This window comes from Salmo salar, chromosome ssa24 (assembly GCF_905237065.1).
Source record: "Salmo salar chromosome ssa24, Ssal_v3.1, whole genome shotgun sequence".
Classification (NCBI taxonomy): Eukaryota; Metazoa; Chordata; class Actinopteri; order Salmoniformes; family Salmonidae; genus Salmo; species Salmo salar.
Window position 1 is genome coordinate 23,480,444 of NC_059465.1, and position 25,972 is coordinate 23,506,415.

Sequence of the window (25,972 nt, forward strand, 5' to 3'; positions counted from 1 at the left end):
GTCAACTTAGTCATTCTTTTGTTTGGAGCGCTCCTATCAATGTTGAGTAAGGACACACACGCATAGAAGTAGTCCTATATGCTACCTGGCCTGCGCGCAGACGTAGGCATATAAATGCGCCCATTTGGGGATCTGTATTTCTGATTGGCTTAATGCACCACCACTAATGACCTGTGGAGCTTCTCAAAGTAATGTTTTCTTCACCTCAAACAGCAAGGAGACAAAATCTGTTTTCACGTTCATTGAGAATTACAATAGTTCTTCAATGTATTTGAAAAATCTTTCCAGCTGTCTCCCTTTCGATACCCACTCAGCGTGAAAGGGAAAAATGTCATGCTCTGATCCAATGCAAATGTCATACAATAGGCCTACCTGATTACTTCATATTAGTGTTTGACTTTGAATGAAATAGTTTCCGGTGCTCATTTTGGGTGTTGGTACTGTTTATATTTAGGTACAGGAGCTCCACAATACTTTTGATCTTATATTCTATTAGAGGAACAGGAGCTCAAGTAGTAGAACATTTGATCTGCCGGTACTCAAGTTAATAGTTGATATAATGTTTCAAGTTCGTTGCAGACAGGCCATGTGTAGCCAATGTGATTTATAGGATATTTTTTTTATCAGCATATTTTCTACCTGCAGGCTGCAATATTTTTAATTGTTGGCTTTATGTAAGCTATTTTTACGTAGTAGCCAATATACAGTGGCAAGAAAAAGTATGTGAACCCTTTGGAAATACCTGGATTTCTGTATGAATTGGACATAACATTTGATCTTCATCTAGGTCACAACAGTAGACAAACACAGTCTTCTTAAACTAATAGCACACCAACAATTATACAGTTGAAGTCGGAAGAAAATACGCCTTCTAGAGTGGTCCAGTCAGTCCTGACCTCAACCCGATTGAGTTGCTGTAGCATGACCTCAAGAGAGTGGTTCACACCAGACATCCCAAGAATATTGTGTAACTGAAACAGTTTTGTAAAGAGGAATGGTCCAAAATTCCTCCTGACCGCTGTGCAGGTCTGATCCGCAACTACAGAAAACGTTTGGTCGAGGTTATTGCTGTCAAAGCAGGATCAACCAGTTATTAAATCCAAGGGTTCACATACTTTTCCCACCCTGCACTGTGAATGTTTACACAGTGTGTTCAATAAAGACATGAAAACATACAGTTGAAGTCGGAAGTTTACAAACACCTTAGCCAAATACATTTAAACTCAGTTTTTCACAATTCCTGACATTTAATCCTTTTAAAAGTTCCCTGTCTTTTGTCAGTTAGGATCACCACTTTATTTTAAGAATGTGAAATGTCAGAATAATAGTAGAGAGAATGATTTATTTCAGCTTTCATTTCTTTCATCACATTCCCAGTGGGTCAGAAGTTTACATACACTCAATTAGTATTTGGTAGCATTGCCTTTCAATTGTTTAACTTGGGTGAAACGTTTCGGGTAGCCTTCCACAAGCTTCCCACAATAAGTTGGGTGAATTTTGGCCCATTCCTACTGACAGAGCTGGTGTAACTGAGTCAGGTTTGTAGGCCTCCTTGCTTGCACACACTTTTTCAGTTCTGCCCACAAATGTTCTATAGGATTGAGGTCAGGGCTTTGTGATGGCCACACCAATACCTTGACTTTGTTGTCCTTAAGCCATTTTGCTACAACTTTGGAAGTATGCTTGGGGTCATTGTCCACTTGGAAGACCCATTTGCGACCAAGCTTTAACTTCCTGACTGATGTCTTGAGATGTTGCTTCAATATATCCACATAATTTTCTTTCCTCATAATGCCATCTATTTTGTGAAGTGCACCAATCCCTCCTGCAGCAAAGCACCCCCACAACATGATGCTGTCCTTCACGGTTGGGATGTTGTTCTTCGGCTTGCAAGCCTCCCCCTTTTTCCTCCAAACATAATGATGGTCATTATGGCCAAAGAGTTCTATTTTTGTTTCATCAGACCAGAGGACATTTCTCCAAAAAGTACGATCTTTGTCCCCATGTGCAGTTGCAAACCGTAGCCTGGCTTTTTTATGGCGGTTTTGGAGCAGTGGCTTCTTCCTTGCTGAGCGGCCTTTCAGGTTATGTCGATATAGGGCTCGTTTTACTGTGGATATAGATACTTTTGTACCGGTTTCCTCCAGCATCTTCACAAGGTCCTTTGCTGTTGTTCAGGGATTGATTTACAATTTTCACACCAAAGTACGTTCATCTCTAGGAGACCGAACGCGTCTCCTTCCTGAGCGGTATGACGGCTGCGTGGTCCCGTAGTGTTTATACTTGCGTACTATTATTTGTACAGATGAACGTACCTTCAGGCATTTGGAAATTGATCCCAAGGATGAATAAGACTTGTGGAGGTCTACAAATTATTTTTCTGATGTCTTGGCTGATTTATTTTGATTTTCCCATGATGTCAAGCAAAGAGGCACTGAGTTTGAAGGTAGGCCTTGAAATACATCCACAGGTACACCTCCAATTGACTCAAATGATGCCAATTAGCCTGTGAGAAGCTTCTAAAGCCATGGCATTATTTTCTGGAATTTTCCAAGCTGTTTAAAGACAGTCTTCTTGGTGTATGTATACTTCTGACACACTGGAATTGTGATACAGTGAATTATAAGTGAAATAATCTGTCTGTAAACAATTGTTGGACACATTACTTGTTTTGCACAACGTAGATGTCCTAACCGACTTGCCAAAACTATAGTTTGCAAACAAGAAATTTGTGGAGTGGTTGAAAAACAAGTTTTAATGATTCCAACCTAAGTGTTTGTAAACGTCCGACTTCAATTGTCAGTATTCCGACCGTTTGCTATGAGACTTGATATTGAGCTCAGGTGCATCCAGTTTCCATTGATCATCCTTGTTTATACGGTCCCACAGTTGACAGTGCATGTCAGATCAAAAACCAAGCCATGAGGTCGAAGGAATTGTCCGTAGAGCTCCGAGGCACAGATCTGGGGAAGGGTACCAACAAATTTCTGCATTATTGAAGGTCCCCAAGAACACAGTGGCCAACGTCATTCTTAAATGGAAAAGTTTGGAACCACCAAGACTCTTCCTAGAGCTGGCTGCCCGGCCAAACAGAGAAATTGGGGGAGAAGCGCCTTGGCAGGAGATGACCAAGAACCTGATGGTCACTCTGACATAGCTCAAGAGTTTCTCTGTGGCAATGGGAGAACCTTTCAGAAGGACAACCATCTCTTCAGCACTCCACCAATCAGGCCTTTATGGTAGAGTGGCCAGACGGAAGCCACTCCTCAGTAAAAGGCACATGACAGCCCTCTTGGAGTTTGCCAAAAGGCACCTAAAGGACTCAGACCATGAGGAACAAGATTCTCTGGTCTAATGAATCCAAGATTGAACTCTTTGACCTGAATGCCAAGCATGACGTCTGGAGGAAACCTGGCACCATTCCTACGTTGAAGCAGGGTGGTGGCAGCATCATATTGTGGGGATGTTTTTCAGCGGCAGGGACTGGGAGACTCGTCAGGATCGAGGGAAAGATGAACAGAGCAAAGTTCAGAGAGATCCTTAATGAAAACCTGCTACAGAGTGTTCAGAACCTCAGACTAGGGCGATGGTTCACCTTCCAACTTGACAACGACCCTAAGCACACAGCCAAGACAATGCAGGAGGGGGTTCAGTAAAAGTCTCAATGTCCTTGAGAGCCCAGCCAGAGCCCGGACTTGAACCCGATTTAACATGTCTGGAGAGACCTGAAAATAGCTGTTCAGCGACACTCCCCATCCAACCTGACAGAACTTGAGAGGATCTGCAGAGAAGAATGTGAGAAACTCCCCAAATACAGCTGTGCCAAGCTTGTGGCATCATACCCAAAAAGACTCGAGGCTGTAATCTCTGCCAAAGGTGCTTCAACAGTGAAGGGTCTGAATACTTATGTATATGTCATATTTCCGTTTGAAAATGTTCAGAAATTAGCTAAACAAATCTGAAAACCTGTTTTTGCTTTCTCATTATGGGTCATGGTGTGTATATTGATGATGGGGGGGACAATTTAATACATTTTTGAATAAGGCTGTACTGTAACAAAATGTGTAAAAAGTAAAAGGGTCTGATTACTTTCTGAATGCAGTATATGCCATTTAGCAGACACTTTCATCCAAAGCGACTTAGTCATGCGTGCATACAATTTACGTATGGGTAGTCCCGGGAATCAAATCCACTACCCAGGTGTTACAAGCACCATGCTCTACCAACTAAGCTACAAAGGCCCCTGGTGGTGGTATACACAGCAGCTAGTGAATATGTCCTCTTCATCAAGGGATGAGTTCAGTCAGGAGTGAGGCAGATTGCATTTCACTTGTAGAGGTCCTACCCTATTCCACCATCAGTCATTAACTGTGCTCTGCTTTAACTGCACTGGGGCTGTGGCATGTAAAGTGGCAATCGCAGATGTGTGGAATGTTGGCTAGCGCTGAGAATGTGTCCCGTGATCGGGGCTGGTGCAGTCAGTGTGTGTTTCTTTCTACAGGGTCTTTTTCTAGGTCAGAGCCTCAGGGGAAGGTTGTTCTGCTCCATTCTCCTCTCACCTGTCATCAACACAGACGATGACACCCTACTAGTACCGTTTCTTTACTCATCAGCAAGTTCTGGCACCTGGAAGGAATGATTGTTCCCACTCACGCTACCATCTGGCGTCAGTGGGAGTTGTTCGTCATTTACATAGCACTCAGGGAACAAGGGTGCTACACCCACACTTGCTGTCTCTGTTTAAGTAGCTACGTCCTGTTTATCTTCTACAGGTCAAATGTTAGCATAAGTATTTTTGCCCATTTTCTTAATCTTTTCCAGATGACTCATAATTTAGTCCATTTTTGAATAAGGGGCAAAAGAGTGGCTGTTCCTCAGTGGTGAATATCACCTTTCTCTGCTATGGCCTGCTTGTGGGGACAGCAGTGTGTTTTTTCTGCTTGAGATCCTGCAGAGTGGCAGCATCTTCCCCTAGGGCAGCCAGGGTATTATTAGACACCGCCATCACAATGTGATCCTTGGACTGGGAGAAGGATGATGAGGGGGATTGACCTGAATGCTGTTGTCCTCAACAAGAGCCCCAGGATCAGTGGAAGCAAAATAGCCCCATAACATCAGAGATCCACCACTGTATTTTTTGTGGTTCTTTTCTGCTTATGTATCCTTATTTCGACGCCAAACCCAGCACTGGTATGCATGGCCAAAGAGCTCTATTTGATCAATATTGCGTAGAAACTATTTTAGAATACTACTGATGAGCGAAATGTAGAATGTTTGTATGCATTGAAGTGTGATTTATGTGTCGTACACACACGGGTAGGAGACGGGTAGAATCATTTAAATACCAGTTCTCAGCCTCAGTGCTTGTGCACGACCTTGGCTATTTACATTTTGAACGTCCCCTGATTAGCCATATATGGTTACCCCATATGTGGGTAATATACAACGCCTTACCATGAAATACAATTGCGCAACCAAAAAAAAGCTATGAAAATATACTATTCCGATGCTGAAATAGAGGTGCTATTGTCAGATTGAATACAACCAGAAGGTTTTATTTGGCTCACTCAGTTGTGCTTTGACCAGTAAAAATAAAAACACAGCCACAAAGAAAGGACCATTAGGACAGTTGAAGTTGCTTTAGCAATGGTAAATATACTTCAAATGAGTAAACAACACTCACCAATAAGCCATCTGTCCTCAACAGCTCCCTCCTGTAGGCGTGTAGGCCAACATTGCTGTTCTGCAGAATGAACGAGTTGTGCGTTCCACCTGGCCACCCTGCCACCACATTCAACAGCGTCTTTTGGGCATCACATAAACTGTCACCTTCACATTCAGAGTGGAAGCCTTTTTTGTTCACATAGTTGAACTTGTTTTGGGATGGGGCTTTGTGGGTGCCGTTTATTGCTTCGTTCGTATTTGGGATTCCATTGATGGCAAAGAATCCCCTCTTGACTTAAACATGTTGTGCGATGGTGTATGGAAATGGTATGTTACAGTTCGTTTGGCTGATGATTGCATCCAAAACATTGTCTCATCGAGGGCTGTGAGATGCTGATTGGCAAGCTCCTGCTGAAATGTGCTTGTTGCCAAACCTGAGGGATTATAGCACTTGGATGTGCACCGGAATGACACGTATTTGCTTTTTTAAAGTAGGTATGAAATCCTCGCAAAATTCCTATAAGATTGGCTCATCAGATATCGTTCCCCAAAAAACTATCTGTACTTTCTGCAAAGAATGCCGCTCTCTGCGAAATGCAGCTGTGCCAACTCTTCCAACAGAACAAGATCAGCCATCTCTTATTCGATTTCCCATTATCTCAGTCTTTTATACTTTTTCAACAATGGTTTTATTTTCACACATGCCTCTAATTAAACAAATCATTGTATGCTATATTAATTATCGTAACAAATGCACTGATGTGGTTAAATTATATGATATCGGCTGTCAAGATATGTTGCATGAATTCACAATTGTAATACAATGAAATTGAAAAATGATTTTTTTTGTCACAATATCACACATTTTCAACATATATTTTCCCAATTCCAAGCTTGACAAGCAGTTCCCTTATTCCACCACGTGATAATGTGTGTACACATGGTCATGGCTATGCGTAAGTTCATGCACACTCTCAAGCAAACGTTCCTATTGTTAAATCTCACACTGTGTGTGGAAATGATCCCACGCATGGTTTACGCACAGATTTGTGCCTACGCATGATTGATAAATGAGGCTCCTGGAGTTTGCTATACAGCATTGCCACTTGGATTGTAGCTGGTGCTGTGGTTGGATGACATGAAAAGAAAGCTCTTTAGCCAAAAACCTGGTTGCCTCTGCCAGGAGGCTGAACCTGGCCACGAGTGGTTCTTACAGCAAGACAATTACCACAAGCACATATCAAAATCCGCAAAGAAATGGTTAATTGACCACAAAATTTAAAATAATTCAATGACCATCAGTCTTTGGACTTAAAATCCATTGAAAACCTGTGGTTTGAATTGAAGATGGCAGTCCGTAAGTGCAGACGAAGGATATTGAGGTTCTGGAAGGATTCTGTATGGAGGAATGGTCTAAGATCCCTCACAATGTGTTCTCCAATCTCATAAAACATTTGAGGAAATTGCTCAGTGCCGTTATCCTCGCAAGGTGAAGTATTAAGGAGCTAGACAGGACTTTGTGCAAACTGGAAGCCACATCCTGAGGCCACATTTATTGTAGCTGGAGATTTTAACAAAGCAAATGTGAGGAAAACGCTACCGAAGTTCTATCAACACATTGACTGTAATATTCGTGCTACTAAAACACTCGATCACTGCTACTCTCCCTTCCGGAATGCCTGTAAGGCCCTCCCCTGTCCTCCCTTCGTCAAATCAGATCACGTCTCGATTTTGCGCCTCCCTTCCTATAGGCAGAAACTCAAACAGGAAGTACCTGTGCTAAGGTCTATTCCAAGCTGGTCTGACCAATCAGATTTTTTTGATCACGTGGACTGGGATATGTTCCGGTTAGCCTCTGAGAATAACATAGACCTATACACAGACACAGTGACTGAGTTCATCAGGAAGTGTATGGGCGAAGTTGTTCCCACTGTGACTATTAAAACCTACTTAAACGATAAACCTTGTATAGATGGCAGCATTTGCGCAAAACTGAAAGCGTGAACCACCGCATTTAACCATAGCAAGGTGAGTGAGAATATGGTTGAATGCAAACAGTGTAGTTATTCCCTCCATAAGGCAATCAAACAGGAAAAACGTCACTACAGAGACAAAGTGGAGTCGCAATTCAACCGCTCAGACATGTGACGTGGCAGGGTCTACAGGAAATCACGGATTACAAAGGGAAAAACATCCACGTCGTGGACACTGACATCTTACTTCCGGACAAGCTAAACACCTTTGCCCGCTTTGAGGATATCACAGTGCCACCGACGCGGCCTGCTCCCAAGGACTGTGGGCTCTCATTCGCAGAAGCCGGCGTGAGTAAGACATTTAAGCGTGTTAACCCTCGCAAGGTTGCCGGGCCAGACAGCATCCTTAGCCACGTCCTCAGAGCATGTGCAGACCAGCGAGCTGGAGTGTTTACGGACATGTTCATTCTCTCCCTATCCCAGTCTGCTGTCCCCACTTGCGTCAAGATGTCCACCATTGTTCCTGTACTCATGAAAGCAAAGGTAACTGAACTCAATGACTATTGCCCTTTAGCACTCACTTCTGTCATCATGAAGTGCTTTGAGAGGCTAATCAAGGATCATATCACCTCTACCTTACCTGACACCCTAGACCCACTTCAATTTGCATACCGCCCCAATATATCCACAGAGAATGCAATCGCCATCACACTGCACACTGCCCTATCCCATCTGGACAAGAGGAATACCTATGTAAGAATGCTGTTCTTTGACTATAGTTCAGTTTTCAACATCATAGTACCCTCAAAGCTCATCATTAAGGTTTGGGTCCTGAGTCTGAACCCCGCCCTGTGCAACTGGGTCCTGGACTTCCTGACGGGCCGCCCCCAGGTGGTGAAGGTAGGAAACAACACCTCCACTTCGCTGATCCTCAACACAGGGGCCCCACAAGGGTGTGTGCTCAGCCCCCTCATGTACTCCCTGTTCACCTATGACTGCGTGGCAACGCAGACCTCCAATTCAATCATTAAGTTTGCAGACGTCGCAGTAGTAGGCCTGATTACCAACAATGACGAGACAGCCTACAGGGAGGAGGTGAGGGCCCTGGCGGAGTGGTGCCAGGAAAATAACCTCACCGTCAACAAAACAAAAGGAGCTGATCGTGGACTTCAGAAGACAGCAGAGAGAGCACGCCCCTATCCACATCGACGGGACCGCAGTGGAGAAGGTGAAAAGTTTCCTGATCCTCTGCGTACACATCACTGACAATCTGAATTGGTCCACCCACACAAACAGCGTGGTGAAGAAAGTGCAACAGCGCCTCTTCAACCTCAGGAGGCTGAAGAAATTTGGCTTGGGCCCTAAGACCCTCACAAACTTTTACAGATGCACAATTGGGAGCATTCTGTCGGGCTGTATTACTGCCTGATATGGCAACTGCACTGCCCGCAACCCCAGGGCTCTCCAGAGGGTGGTGCGGTCTGCCCAACGCATCACTGGGGCCACACTGCCTGCCCTCCAGGACACCTACGGCACCCAATGTCACAGGAAGGCCTAAAAGATCATCAAGGACATCAACCACCCAAGCCACGGTCTGTTTACCCCGCTACCATCCAGAAGGCAAGGTCAGTACAGGTGCATCAAAGTTGGGACAGAGATACTGAAAATGGCTTCTATCTCAAGGCCATCAGACTGTTAAATAGCCATCACTAGCCGGCTACCTCCCGGTTACTCAACCCTGCAGCTTAGAGGCTGCTGCCCTATATATATATATATGAATGACATGGAATCACTGGTCACTTTAATGTGTACATACTGTACTGCTTTACTCATTTCAATGTATATACTATATTCTATTCTACTGTATTTTAGTCAATGTCACTCTGACATTGCTCGTCCTGATATTTATGTATTTCTTAATTCCATTATTTTACTTTAGATTTGTGTATATTGTTGTGAAATGTTAGATACTACTGCTCTGTTTGAGCTAGGAACACAAGCATTTCGCTACACCTGAAATAACATCTGCTAAATATGTGTTTGACTAAGATTGGATTTGAAAAGTTATTGAAAACAGGGCCACCAATAATTTTGACCCCATCGTTTTATATATATATTTTTAGATTACTTGTTAAACAAAATACATTTTCTGAGCAATTGTATTAGAATAAAATAATTACATTTCCCTGTTTTTTTTTCTTCCCACCGACAATATAGCTCAGTATTTGCATTTATTTTATCCAGTCTTTTTTGTGCATCTTTATCAAGGGTGCTAATAATTCTGGACCTGACTAAGTTCTGACAAATGCAATCACTGTATGGAAAGAATTAGTAAAACAGGAGAGACATAGAAGAGGGATGGGGAATGAAAAAAGAAAAATGGCAAATACAGAGAGCGGCACAGATAAAGGGAAGGGGGAAATGGAGGAGGAAGAGACAGAGGGACATGACAAGGGGGAGCAGACTAGACTATATAATACAAGCAGCCTGTCTAGCAGGGAAATAACTACCTCTCAATAGGTCTGTCGTTGTGTAACGTTATCTCACGAGGACCAATGTACTGCATACTCAGCCACGAGGCCCCTTCTAAAGCACTCTGAACACTAACACCTAGCTTTACAATAACACGCTCAACATCAGTATCAGGAATGTGTAAGAGGTAGTAATCTCAGTGAATTAATTTGCCTGTGAAATTAGTTTTGATTGAACAAGGACAAAGTGATACAAGTACCTATATTGCCTCAGGCCAGTTATACATTCAGCAAATGTATAGTACCATCACTGTTCTCACTGTAGTAGAAAAGTAAAAACTGAAAAACTGTGCTGTACAGATGTATTGTACTGAAGCGAGTTCTTACATACACTCGTGCTCCAAATTAAAATGTTTCCTTGGTAGCACTGGTGCTTCCAACTTAAAAACGATAAAAGCACAACAAAATTTTGAAGCACCAGAAAATAAGATTTGTGAATATAAAATTCCAGTTTGGAGTCCTGTACATACACTGAGTATACAAAACTTTAGGAACACCTTCCTAATATTGAGTTGCACCCCACTTTGCCCTCAGGAACAGCCTCAATTCGTCTGCGCATGGACTCTACAGTACAAGGTGTCGGAAGCGTTCCACAGGGATGCTGGCCCACGTTGACTCCCTTGCTTCCCACAGTTGTCAGGTTGGCTGGATGTCCTTTGGGTGGTGGACCATTCTTGATACACACAGGAAACTGTTGACAATAAAAAAACTCAGCAGCATTGCAGTTCTTGACACTCAAACCGGTGCGCCTGGCACCTACTACCATACCACGTTCAAAGGCACTTAAGTATTTTGTCTTGCCATTCACCCTCTGAATGGCACACATACATAATGTCTCAAGGCTTAAAAATCATTCTTTAACCTGTCTCCTCCCCTTCATCTGCACTGACTGAAGTGGATTTAACAGATGACTTCAATAAGGGATCGTAGCTTTCGCCTGGATTCACCTAGTCACTCTCATGAAAAGAGACAATGTTTTGTACACTCAGTGTACACTTATCTTGCTACTGTGGTATCAGACTTTCTCAACGCTTTGTATAGTAAGCGGTGCTAAACCATAGATACCCTCTGCTGTGTGTTGATATGTAATGGAGTAGACTAGAGGCTGATCCACAGGCTTAGTTCCACGGCAGCATGACAGACCACCACCAAACACAATGACAGCCTTGTTTTCTCTCCTCGGTGAGATATGGAGTGAAGGCCATCTTCTGTCTAAGCCTCTGCTTATTGATCGGCCCTGGGAGGACAGAATAGGAATGAGGTGTGTGTGCGGTCTGTGTGGTTGGAGTTTGGAGGGGGAGGCTACTGAGGGCTGGAAGGTCATTCTTCACATCTCTTGAGCTATGACTTAACCAAATGTCCATGCGTGGCACACACTGCCAACACTGCTCTGGCCTGACTTGTCAGTCTGACAGTGATATATATGCTGTTGTGGAAACTAGGGCTGTTGGGGTGATCGTAATACCACCACACTGGCAGTCATGAGTCATGACCGCAGTCAAATTCCACGTGACCATTGAGTGACGTAATTTCCTCTTATGCACTGTGGTGGATAATTTCTGCATTACCAAATGAGGAGTTACAAACACACCAGTCCGAGTTAACTACATCTTTAATACTTAAGATACTTTTGCAAAAGCACTTGACCTTCAATAATGAACTCGAATGAACCAGGAAGGTTCCAACACAATGGCTACTGAGATATTTTATACCCAAATATCCACCCCCATTTGACATGACAAACCACAGATAGTTAGGAATGGTTCACAAAGAGACTGTTTACTTTAGAGAGGAGTATTTACAGCCAGATAGCATTCGCTATAAATTATCGTTCAGTTTGATCCCTAATGATGAGGTTCTAATTTCGTCCCTGGTACTTCATAGAACAAAAACACCATTTCATCCAATGGCATATATCAATTGTCAACTCTAGATACTCCCATCTCAAGCAAACCCCCTCTTGACCCCACTCCTGGACAGGCTCACTGGGGGAGTGAACCTCTATGCCATATACTATCACAAGATAAGTGCGAGATCTAAGAGAGGACATACAATGTTCCCAGACACTGCCATAAACCTCCCCACAATAAAGAAAAGGATTGTGGAGACAAGCCATTGGTTCCCCATTAATCACGCCATCCCTTCGCATGGTTTAAGAATAGGTAAAGACACATTCACATATGAAAGTCAAGTCTGACCTCTCCCCTCTCTGGGCCCCAAGTTACTGAGCCCCAGCTAAGGGAAACGTGTAACTGAAACATACCAGAGTCCAAAGGACACTTTCTAGTGACAAGTATCTCACATAAGCATATTATACTAATAAAACATCTTAATCATCTATGTTACCCAACTAATTCTGATTCATCCACCACAGCACCATGGACATGCGTTCAGTACACAATCGCTAACGACTGTCAGGTTGCTAATGGCCTGGTACTCAGGGCTCTATTGTCCCTCTAACCATTCTGCATGCAAATGAAATCCAAAATCACAACAAACACAAAACAGGACTGTGCTTTTAAAACTCACCTCACTGTGATTGATCAATTTGAATAGAGGTTCAACAACAGGTTGAATGAAACTGGGTCTAAAATATGGTCCTTGTGGATGTTGTTTCAAAGCCAAACATAACGAAATGGACAATGCTTTCGAAGGTGATTCATTCAAAACACCCATAAGCATATGAGCTTATGCATTCGCAAAGGCCTATATACACCAACATTATGTGGACACCTGCTTGTCGACCATCTCATTCCAAAATCATGGGCATTAGTATGGAGTTGGTCCCCCCTTTGCTGCTATAACAGCCTCCACTCTTCTGGGAAGGCTTTCCACTAGATGTTGTAACATTGCTGCGGGGACTTGCTTCTATTCACCACAAGAGCATTAGTGAGGTCGGGCACTGATGTTGGGTGATTAGCACTGGTTCGCAGTCAGCGTTCCAATTCATCCCGAAGGTGTTCGATGGGGTTGAGGTTAGGTCTCTGCGCAGGCCAGTCAAGTTCTTCCACACCAATCTCAACAAACCATTTCTGTTTGGACCTCGCTTTGTTCACAGGTGCATTGTCATGCTGGAACAGGAAAGGGGCTTCCCCAAACTGTTGCCACAAAGTTAAAAGCACAGAATAGTCTAGAATGTCATTGTATGCTGTAGGATTAAAATGTCCCTTCACTAGAACTAAGGGTCCTAGCCGAACTGTGAAAAACAGCCCCAGACCATTTTTCCTCCTCCACCAAATTTTACAGTTGGCACTATGCATTCGGGCAGGTAGCGTTCTCCTGGCATCCGCCAAACCAAGATTCATCCGCCAGACTTCCAGATGGTGAAGCGTGATTCACTACTCCAGCTGACGCTTGGCATTGCGCATGGTGGTCTTAGGCTTGTGTGCGGCTGCTCGGCCATGGAAACCCATTTCATAAAGCTCCCGATGAACAGTTATTGTGCTGACGTTGCTTCCAGAGACTGTTTGGAACTCAGTAGTGAGTGTTGCTCGTACAGTCATTTGCATGACAATAACCGGCTGACAAAATGTTCATGACCACCACAGCCCTAGTGGAAACCCAAATACCTTTCCTGGAAGACTGAGGTGATCTGGAAGCGAACAAGTCCATGCCAGACTTCTTGGATGACATAATTGTTTGAGTGAGTGTGTGAGTGAGTGCTGCCCCCTTCATTTATTTCCCCCCACATTCTCCTGTCTGCTGGACTGTCATTAGGTGGATTGTTCTGTATTGTCAGTTATGATACTGGCAGCTCTCTATCTATTCTGATTAGCTTTTGGAACAGGCTGTTTTCATGGTCAGAGATAGTCAGGGGTGCTTGTTTCTTTGGGTTCAACATTACCACTGACACACAAACAAATCTAACTTTAAAATGTCACCTAGGCTAAGATTAGTTGTGCACCTGCTGTAGTGTTCTGTTCTTGATCTCTCCGTGTGTGTGTGTGTGAGGGAATTGACTGAATCATGTGATATTTAAAAAATATATAATAATTTCACCTTTATTTAACCAGGTAGGCAAGTTGAGAACAAGTTGTCATTTACAATCGCGACCTGGCCAAGATAAAGCAAAGCAGTTCGACAACATACAACAACACAGAGTTACACATGGAGTAAAACAAACAAACAGTCAATAATACAGTAGAAAATACATCTATATACAATGTGAGCAAATGAGGTGAGATAAGGGAGGTAAAGGCCATGGTGGCAAAGTAAATACAATATAGCAAGTAAAACACTGGAATGGTAGATTTGTAGTAGAAGAAAGTGCAAAGTAGAAATGTAAATAATGGGGTGCAAAGGAGCAAAATAAATAAATAAAATAAATAAATACAGTAGGGGAAGAGGTAGTTGTTTGATTGGCTATGTACAGGTGCAGTGATCTGTGAGCTGCTCTGACAGCTGGTGCTTAAAGCTAGTGAGGGAGATAAGTGTTTCCAGTTTCAGAGATTTTTGTAGTTCGTTCCAATCATTGGCAGCAGAGAACTGGAAGGAGAGACGGCCAAAGGAGGAATTGGCTTTGGGGGTGACCAGAGAGATATACCTGCTGGAGCGCGTGCTACAGGTGGGTGCTGCTATGGTGACCAGTGAGTGGAGATAAGGGGGGACTTTACCTAGCAGGGTCTTGTAGATGACCTGGAGCCAGTGGGTTTGGCGACGATTATGAAGCGAAGGCCAGCCAACGAGAGCGTACAGGTCGCAGTGGTGGGTAGTATATGGGGCTTTGGTGACAAAACGGATGGCACTGTGATAGACTGCATCCAATTTATTGAGTAGGGTATTGGAGGCTGTTTTGTAAATGACATCGCCAAAGTCGAGGATCGGTAGGATGGTCCGTTTTACGAGGGTATGTTTAGCAGCATGAGTGAAGGATGCTTTGTTGCGAAATAGGAAGCCAATTCTAGATTTAACTTTGGATTGGAGATGTTTGATGTGAGTCTGGAAGGAGAGTTTACAGTCTAACCAGACACCTAGGTATTTGTAGTTGTCCACATATTCTAAGTCAGAACCGTCCAGAGTAGTGATGCTGGACAGGCGGGCAGGTGCAGGCAGCGATCGGTTGAAGAGCATGCATTTAGTTTTACTTGTATTTAGGAGCAGTTGGAGGCCAAGGAAGTAGAGTTGTATGGCATTGAAGCTCGTCTGGAGGGTTGTTAACACAGTGTCCAAAGAAGGGCCAGAAGTATACAGAATTGTGTCGTCTGCGTAGAGGTGGATCAGAGAATCACCAGCAGCGAGAGCAACATCATTGATGTATACAGAGAAAAGAGTCGACCCGAGAATTGAACCCTGTGGCACCCCCATAGAGACTGCCAGAGGTCCGGACAACAGGCCCTCGGATTTGACACACTGAACTCTATCAGAGAAGTAGTTGGTGAACCAGGCGATGCAATCGTTTGAGAAACCAAGGCTATTGAGTCTGCCGATGAGGATGTGGTGATTGACAGAGTCGAAAGCTTTAACCAGGTCAATGAATACGGCAGCACAGTATTGTTTCTTATCGATGGCGGTTAAGATATCGTTTAGGACCTTGAGCGACCTTGATATCAAGAACACCTACTAACATGAAACCAACAGGATGTTTATCCCTGCTCCTTTCAATTATCTTATGGAGCGCACATGCAGTACTAGTCAAACTTTGGACACCTACTCATTCCAGGGTTTTTCTTTATTTTTACTATTTTCACCATTGTAGAATAATAGCGAAGACATCAAAACTATTAAATCACAGATATGGAATCGAATAGTAACCGAAAAAGTGTTAAACAAATCAAATATATTTTATATTTGAGATTCTTCAAAGTAGCCTCCCTTTGCCTTGATGACAGCGTCGCACACTCTTGGCATTCTCTCAACCAGATCATGAGGTAGTCACCTGGAATGCATTTCAATTAACAGGTGTGCCTTGTTAGAAGTTCATTTGTAGAATTTCTTTCCTTCTTAATGCGTTTGAGCCAATCACTTGTGTTGTGACAAGGTAGGGGTGGTATACAGAATATAGCCCTATTTGGTAAAATACCAAGTCCATATTATGGCAAGAACAGTTAAAATAGTCAAAGAGAAATTGACAGTCCATCATTACTTTAAGACATGAAGGTCATTAGAGTTATAAGTTCATCAGAGGATAAGTTCATTAGAGTTACCAGCCGCAGAAATTGCAGCCCAAATAAATGCTTCACAAGTAAGACACATCTCAACATCAACTGTTCAGAGGAGACTGCGTGAATCAGGCCTTCATGGTCGAATTGCTGCAAAGAAACCACTACTAAAGGACACCAATAAGAAGAGACTTGTTTGGGCCAAGAAACACGAGCAATGGACATTAAACCGGTGGAAATCTGTCCTTTGGTCTGATTTTGGTTTCCAACCGCCTTGTCTTTGTGAGACGCAGAGCAGATAAACGGATGATCTCCGCATGTGTGTTTCCCACCGTGAAGCATGGAGGAGGAGGTGTGATAGTGTGGGGGTGCTTTGCTGGTGACACTGATTTATTTAGGATTGAAGGCACACTTAACCATTATGGCTACCACAGCATTCTGCAGTGATACGCCATCCCGTCTTGTTTGCACTTTGTGGGACTATCATTTGTTTTTCAACAGGACAATGACCCAACACACCTCCAGGCTGTGTAAGGGTATTTGACCAAGAAGGAGAGTGATGGAGTGCTGCATCAGATGACCTGGCCTTTACAATCACCCGACCTCAACCCAATTGAGATGGTTTGGGATGAGGTGGATCGCAGAGTGAGAAGCAGCCAACAAGTGCTCAGCGTATGTGGGAACTTCCTCAAGACTGTTGGAAAAGCATTCCAGGTGAAGCTGGTCGACAGATGCCAAGAGTGTGCAAAGGGTGGCTACTTTGAAGAATATAAAGCATATTTTAATTTGTTTAACACTTTTTTGGTTACTACATGATTCCATGTGTTATTTCCTAGTTTTGATGTCTTCACTATTATTCTACAATGTAAAAAAATAGTAAAAATAAAGAAAAACCCTGGATTGAGTAGGTGTTTCCAAACATTTGACTGGTACAGTGTATGTTCACTGACACATACTGTACAGCATGCACGCTCTATCAACGCTTGTGCTCACTCAGCATGCATTACATATGTTTGTGTACACATACACACAATCACACACAGTCCAAAGTTAGCCTAAAGTTGGTTGAATGAGTGGGAATTTTCATGTGTGGGATTAGACTGGGTATATGATCTGCAGTGGGGACAGGCTTTAACATGGGGGTCACCTATAATGAACAAAATATAAGCGCAACATACAACAATTTCAATGATTTTACTGAGTTCTTGTAAGGAAATCAGTCAATTGAAATGCATTCATAAGGCTCTAATCTATGGATTTCCCGGTCTCAGACGATCCCGCAGGTAAAGAAGCCGGATGTGGAGGTCCTGGGCTGGTGTGGTTACACGTGGTCTGCGGTTTTGAGAACGTTTGTACGTACTGCCAAATTCTCTAAAACGATGTTGGATGTGGCTTATGGCAGAGAAATGAACATTACATTATCTGGCAACAGCTCTGGTGGACATTCCTGCAGTCAGCATGCCAATTGCACTTTCCCTCAAAACTTGAGACATCTGTGGTGTTGTGTGACAAAACTGCACATTTCATAGTGGCCTTTTATTGTCCCCAGCACAAGGTGCACCTGTGTAATGATCATGCTGTTTTTATCAGCTTCTTGATATGCCACACGTGTCAGGTGGATGGATTATCCTGGCAAAGGAGAAATGGTCACTTACAGGGATGTAAACAAATGTATGCACATTTGAGAAAAATACACTTTTGTGCGTATGGAACATTTCTGCAATCTTTTATTTCGGCTTATAAAACATTGGACCAACACTTCACATGTTGCGTTTTATTTTTTTCCAGTATATTTTCGCACTCCATCTGTTAGCAGTGTGTGGAAATGTGTTGTTCTTCACAAGTACAGAAGACAGTCAGGGTGTCGGTCCTAGAGAACTACTTGAAAGCCCAGGAGAACTAATCCTCTTTTTGATAGATAGCCCTCTCACCAGATGAACCCCCCCCCAACCAAACACCTCAATGTTTTACACAAACTCAAAGTCATTGACTTAACTCTGGTATAAGAGGTTGCAGAGCTTAAGTGGTTGCTTGTCAGACAATTGTACTTAAGGTCTTAATACAGAGGGCCATGTAACCTAATCTCTACCTACCTATCCTTTCTACACATTATATCAATGATTTTCCTTCCAAAATCACACAATCTTTTCCTAACCCACAAAGTCTCTTCTTTCATCTTGGCCAGTCTCTGCTTTTACATCATCATTTCTCAGAGAGAAATTATGATATATCCACTTTAAGATATATCCTATAACAAGGGGTTGTTGCAGCATTCCAAGTATATGATTAGAAATGGAGATGTTTAGCAGACAAAGCACTGGTAGGCTTGTGTGTGTGTGTCTGTGTGTGTGTGTGTGTGTGTGTGATGTGATGGACGTGTATGACTAGCAGCCTGGGTGCTCGTCATCTCATCCCAGCCAGTCCATTCCATCCCCCTCCTCCTGACATTTCAGCTGCAGCAGGTCAGAGAGCATCAGGACCCAGCCTCAGCCTGCCTCCCCTAGATTAGGCCAGTTATATAACGCTCATTACAGCAGTTTAAAAATAACACAGAACAAAACCCAAGCTGAATCACACACTCTCATTTACTGTCCGTGTGTCTCTACACACACATACCAAGCACTAGGGCCGGGACGATACCAGTACTGCAATACTCGTTAGTACCGTGGCAAGGAAACAAAACACAAAGCAGGTTTAATTTCTTTAGGAAAACAGCCTCTTACGACGCCAATCCCATTAGCCGGATGGAGTTTGACAATAGCCAGTGAAAAATCAGAGCGCCATATTCAAAACCACAAATCTAATAATTTATATTTCTCAAACATAGGACTATTTTACACCATTTTATAGATACACTTCTCCTGAATCGAACCACGTTGTCCGATTTCAAAAAGGCTTTACAGCGAAAGCAAAACATTAGATTATGTTAGGAGAGTACATCGACACAAATAACCACACAGCCATTTTCCAAGCAACTAGCATGCATCACAAATACCCAAAACACAGCTAAATGCAGCACTAACCTTTGACGATCTTCATCAGATGACACTCCTAGGACATCATGTTACACAATACATGCATTTTTTTGTATTTATATATAAAAACAGCATTTTACATTGGTGCGTGACGTTCAGGAAATATTTTCCCTCATACTGCCGGTGAAGCAGCGCCACAATTTACAAAAATACTTGTCATAAACGTTGATAACATATTAAACTGTCATTCAAAGAATTATAGATGAACATCTCCTTTATGCTAACGCTGTGAAAGATTTCAAAAAAGCTTCACGAGGAAAGCACTCTTTGCAATAATCTGAGTACTGAGCTCAGAAAAATACACTAGGCTATACAGATAGCCGCCATCTTGGAGTCATCTAAAATCATAAATTGCATTAGAAATATTCCCTTACCTTTGATGATCTTCATCAGAAGGCACTTCCAGGAATCCCAGGTCCACAATAAATGTTGTTTTGTTCGATAAAGTTCATAATTTATGTCCAAATAACTCCTTGTTGTTCGCGCGTTCAGTTCAGCTACTCCAAATGTAGGAAGCGCGTGGACAATGTCACGCCGAAAAGTTTAAAAAAGTTGAATTTACGTTTGTTCAAACATGTCAAACGTTGTAAAACATCAATCTTTAGGGCCTTTAGAACGTGAAGATTCAGTAATATTTCAACCGGACGGTTCCTGTGTCTTGAAAAACGTTTTGGAACGGAGGATCCACCCTCGTGAACGCGCACCAAGGAAGTGATGTCATTCCCTGGCTTACCAACTTCCCCACCTTCTCATTCGGTCTCTGTTCATCATAGACGCCTCAAACAACTTTGTAAAGACTGTTGACATCTAGTGGAAGCCTTAGGAAGTGCACAATTATTACTACGTCACTGTGTGTTCAATAGGAAACGACTTGAAGAGAGCCCATGCATCCAGGTTTCCACTTCCTGGTAGGATTTCTCTCAGGTTTTTGCTTGCCATATGAGTTCTGTTATACTCACAGACATCATTCAAACAGTTTTAGGAACTTCAGAGTGTTTTCTATCCAAATCTACTAATAATATGCATATCCTAGCTTCTGAGTTTGAGTAGGAGGCAGTTTAATATGGGCACATATTTTTTCCGAAATTGTCAATACTGGCCCCTATTCTTAAAGAGCTGTAAGACGTTTTAATGTTGGAAACCAACATTATTATGTTGTCATCCAGAGTCACATTTATTTATTTTCCAAGCAATAGCACACAATATTTTACATACAGCAGGTTTTTAATATACCAAGATTAGTCTGGTTCGTGTTTTCATTTTTGCCATGGAATAAATATCACAATACTGGTATCGTCACAGCCATATCATATATATGATGAAACATTCACTCCCACACAGACACTTCTATTTCCTCTCCTTGTTTCTCTCACACACACAGACACATACACACACAGTGGGTTTACTAGGAGGGATTACTGGTTTATTGGGAGTTCTGTTGGAAAAAGATGTTGTAGCTATTTTTCAGCAAATTCATTTGTACACCCTTACACACTTCCCATGCTTGTTGCTTCTGTCGTCCTGGGCTAAGTTTAGGATATACAGTACTTTAACCGTCTTTACAAATACCTAGTCAATGCTTGTAAAATGCTAAGCTACACGGAACAATTATGGACTATAGTCCTCTTTGACTGTCCCTACTGTATACAGAATACATTGAGTACAATATGTTAAAGGTAGTTCAAATGGAGAGGATGCACCTCGCCTGCTGACATTGTTATCTCTCAGAGAAGTAAAGCCTGTAAACTGACCCAGCACAAAGACCTCCTCCTATAGTCAGCAATACCACTGAGACCACTAGACTTTGCTGCTGGGGCTCTCTAGATCCAAGGCACAACATAGCCCATCCTTTCACTACTATGTAAAGAAGGCATTGCAAATTAAGCTATCCATAGTAGGGCTAGGCGATATATCGTGTATACCGGTGTGGATCCACATTCCAGTATAGATTTTTACAACACCTTCTATGAAGGTATTTCAATACAGTGCTAAATAAATGCAAAGTTCTACAAATTGGACTACTTCACTGTTGTTTTTATGTCCTAGTTTGGGTGAGTATAAAACCATCAGAACGAAGAAAGCCAAATATAATCACTTAGAATTAATTTGTTGCCATTCTAGGGTCATTCACAACTCATAAAACATTAACTTAATAGTCAGAAACTTAAAATACTATCAAATACCACCATACTGTCAAAAATTAGAAAAATATTGTGGTATGATATTTGGTCCATATCGCCCAGCCCTAATCCAGAGTTGAGTTTCATAGATGATGCAGTTGTAGAATTTCTTAATAACCCCCACCCCACTCCCACCCTGTATTGTCCTTCTATCTATGTGTTTCATCCTTCAAATGAAACAAACAATACTCAAACAGAGCCTGGTCTGTTCTATGAAGTCTGATTGTATATTCATTAGTGTGGTCTAGTGACTGTGAGACACTGACACAAGCTTTCATTACCCAGAGGACTTCATTACCGTAGCGTGCTGCTGCCTTCCCAAAGGAGACACGGGCAGGGTGTTAAGATCACGTGTTTATCAGAGCCACCCATATCACAGACCGCACACAGATACAGACAGACACACAAAAGGAGAGAGAGAGACCGAGCTGCAGCATGTCATTGTTGCCTCTAAACCACTAACTGAATCAGGCTGGGACAGTTACGAGTTGCATTCTAATCGATGGCTGTCTAATCGATGGCTGTCTAATCGATGGCTGCAGTCTAAACATACAAGCAGATTTATCTCTTCACCTCCATCTCTGTGTCCTTTCTAGAGGTTCCAGTTTTAACTGCATACTCTGTCTTCTGTTTGCTGAGCAACCTGACGATATGCAGAATGTACTATGTAAACAGTGTTGGTATTGTGAAACACCAATAAACTGTTGAGTTAACATCCTCTGTCACCTCTATCTCCCTCCAGGACCGGGGCAGCTCCATGGGGAAGCTGGAGCCCATCTCCCCCGTCAGCCCGGCCCAGATGGACCCCGATCTGGACCTGGTGCCAGCCCGCTTCTCCAAGGAGGAGCTCATCCAGAACATGGACCGTGTTGACCGGGAGATCACCATGGTGGAGCAGCAGATTTGCAAGCTACGCAAGAAACAGGTACAGGTACCGTACAACCATGGGCTATACTGTAGGTCCTGTTCTCTCCGGTTTGTTTGGTGCTTGTCGCTGTTTGTCATTATGAGACTGTGTGCTTAGTTGACTGTGTTTCAATTTGATGCAATCTATATGCTTTATCTTCTAAGGATGACCCAAACGTGTCTATCATTGTCATTACTTCTCATTGAGCCTGAATGTTTCTGTGAAAGTGCGTTGCCTGCACTGTTTTTAACGTCAGCTTGTTCTCTGGCAGTTCCAGCAGTCTTCCTGAAAATGTTTCCATCTGTATTTAAATCTTGTATCCCTCTCATTGCCTGTCTTCAGTGGATCTTCACACAGTAAAGCCTTTAGACCAGACATGGCTGTATTGCTGTAATTATTGTATTGAGTTACTGTAGTTAGGGCTCACACAGCCTGCCACAGTGCTCTGCTTCTAGGCAGCTGCGTTCTCTTCTGCTTTTCCTTCCTCTCTTCTTCTTTTAGGAGAAAAGTAGGTTAAAAATATATAAAGCCATAAATAACAGCTTCCCCCGGGGGAAAGGAGGATTATGATGGAAGTTTTGTGACTGTTAAATCACTCATATTTCTTCCTCACGGCCTTCCTCTTGGCCGCCTGCCACGTCATGTTTTATAGAAGAGCTCTATGGTGCTGCTCTCCCCCTCAAGTCTCTCCTTTGGATGGCACTCAAAATTCTGCTTCGGAAATCTAAGCCACCTGTAACCCATGGCACGGTCCACTGTGGGAGGTGTAGGGAGGTGGGCGGGGGAGGGATGGGGGGGTTAGTGATGAAACCTAGTGAATGATTGAAAGAGTACGCTCTGCTACCTAGAAAAATAAATCAAGCCCCCTCCCTATCCCTTCCCTCAACACACACTATGCTTTTTATGGATTTTTTAATTTTAATTTTTTTTATTTTTTTATACAGCGCAACCACCCCTCCCCCCGCCATAACGCTTTCCCCTCTTCAGCTCTCTCCAAGCATTTAAACATCTGGAGCAATTAAGTGGTGTGGTAAAACTTTATTTAAAGAGTTCTGGCAGGAGTGGGGGCTGGGGCTCTGGTTACAGCCAGCCTGTGTTGTCAGCCAGGCTCAGGAGTGGGGGCTGGGGCTCCGGTTACAGCCAGCCTGTGTTGTCAGCCAGGCTCAGGAGTGGGGGCTGGGGCTCCGGTTACAGCCAGCCTGTGTTGTCAGCCAGGCTCAGGAGTGGGGGCTGGGGCTCCGGTTACAGCCAGCCTGTGTTGTCAGCCAGGCTCAGGAGTGGGGGCTGGGGCTCGGTTACAGCCAGCCTGTGTTGTCAGCCAGGCTCAGGAGTGGGGGCTGGGGCTCCGGTTACAGCCAGCCTGTGTTGTCAGCCAGGCTCAGGAGTGGGGGCTGGGGCTCCGGTTACAGCCAGCCTGTGTTGTCAGCCAGGCTCAGGAGTGGGGGCTGGGGCTCCGGTTACAGCCAGCCTGTGTTGTCAGCCAGGCTCAGGACAGTTGGTTTATTTTATTTTACTCTGCCGTGGGTTTGGAAGGGGGAGGTTCTGGGAATGTGTGCGTTTTCCTCCCCAGCTGCTTATCCATCCCGATTGGGGCCCAGGATGATCCTGAGGGCCCAGAGCCAGCTCTCTCTCTCCCCGTGCTGAGGCCCTGGCCCAGGCCTTTTTCTGGGGTAGGGGAGGGAGGAAGGAGACCGGCTCTACTGTAGATCACCTCCCCACAGAGCATGCCGCAGCACATTGACAAGGAGCCCTAGCCCCCAGAGAAGCAGCTTCACTAAAACCTCTGACTGTACCACTCACATCTGCAGCCCTGCTGCCCCAGACGACCTGCACTGCCCCTAGTCTGTTTATACTGCTGTTCTTATTACTCCTATATACCTATCCTGTTTATTGGTCATACCACTTTTGATATTTTACTTGAAGTTGTAATAAACCCTGATTATGTCAGTTATTGCAGATCTAAGATTCTGGTTGTGCTGTGAGGAGGCCATAATGTCCCCACTAAATACACGTCATGGATGTAATGGATCAGTTCAGTGGATGCTGCTGTGCCATTGCTTTGGCTATAGGCTCTGTCCTGTGGCCTGTTCTCCTGTTTATATCCCTCATAAAAAGCCACCAAGATATTGCCCAGGGAGTTGGAAAAGCAAGGCTTTCCAGTACAGGATGGGTGTTGTGTTGGCCGACAAAGGGAAAAGGGTGTATCCTCTTGACCTAAGAGATACTTTGTCTCCTCAGTCCTACTCTCTCTCTCTCCTCTCTGGCATGCAGCCAGCCCTGGCTGGCTTTGTTACACCATGTTGTGGTAACCCTTGGGTTAACTGGACCCATGGGACTTAATAGCTATTACAGCTAGTAGGACAGTTAGGTTCATCACTGCTGGAGATGATGAGTAGCAGGAGGGGGGGGGGGGATCTGCGCACACACACACACACACACACACTTCCCTAGTAACCTGTCTCCACAGAAACAGAGAAGCACAAAGGTGCTGCAGAATCAGGGATTTCTCTTTTGTTCACGGCTTGTGATAACCTTTATCTGTCATCTTTCTCTTGCATATTCTTCTCTCCCAACCTGAGTCAAAGGGACATCTTGTCTACACACTGTGTTCACCGGTAACCCTGTGTGTGTGTGTGTGTGTGTGTGTGTGTGTGTGTGTGTGTGTGTGTGTGTGTGACCTGCAGCAACAGCTGGAGGAGGAGGCAGCGAAGCCCCAGGAGCCAGAGCGGTCTATGATCTCCCCCCCGCCCAGCGAGGCCAAGCACCGCAGCCTGGTGCAGATCATCTATGACGAGAACAGGGTCAGTACCATCACACACACGCTAGGGATGGGCACGGTTATTTGAATATCCGAGCGGATGCTAGTATTCAATCACTTGGGAGAGTATACAGTCTTTGTCTCAAATGGAATACAATTATCTATGTGACATTGTTACATAGCCTACAAGGATAAACCATTACATTCAAAATTTTTATATAACAACAGTTTAATGACAGTTTGTATGAGTGCGCCCCATATAAAAAGATTCACCGGCAGCCTACACTCGTTTCACACGAGTAGCTTGTTGTTATTGTCAGTCAATCAAAGCGCTGCTGCAGTCAGAGGCTCCATGTGTAGCAAGTGAAGTGGGAGATTTCTAATCAATACAAAAGGGAATTAAAATAACAGAATTCAGTTGGCTAAATGAGAAGGAGTAGGCTAAAATAATCAACCAAGAGGTAGGCTGTTGTTTCATATGAATGGAGTTGTTGTAGACATTGGACGGGGAGCATAGCAAAAAAGCCTCAATTAGCCTTGCTACTTTAGCTAGCTAGCTGGCTAACTTAGCTGGCTACTGTAGCTAGCTGGCTACTTTAGAATTATTTGATGCAGTCAAGACGGGCACTCTCAGGTGGTGTGATAACCTATGGCAGCAACAAGTTTGTCTAAATACTCTCTCTCTCTCTTTCGCTCTTTTTTTTTCTCTCTCTGTGCCACACACAGACTGTCACACACACCGGCCCCTGGCCCTGTCACGCCCCTCCCCCACCGTTCTTCTGAAACAAGCAGAGTCTCTCTCTCGAGCAAGTCTCCATTGAAGTTT

At 43.7% G+C, this 25,972-nt stretch overlaps 1 protein-coding gene across 12 annotated transcripts in view; it reads left to right on the top strand.

The window, feature by feature from the left end:
- Positions 1–25,972, top strand: part of ncor2 (nuclear receptor corepressor 2) — a 199,820-nt gene that overhangs the window by 94,460 nt on the left and 79,388 nt on the right. For 9 of the 12 annotated variants that reach the window (XM_045707170.1, XM_045707179.1, XM_045707178.1 and 6 more), the window contains exons 5-6: positions 22,224–22,412; positions 25,073–25,189. In XM_045707170.1, the coding sequence (XP_045563126.1) occupies positions 22,224–22,412; positions 25,073–25,189 (306 nt within the window). The remainder of the gene's footprint in view (positions 1–22,223; positions 22,413–25,072; positions 25,190–25,972) is intronic. The other 3 variants (XM_045707174.1, XM_045707175.1, XM_045707181.1) reach the window with 1 other exon arrangement.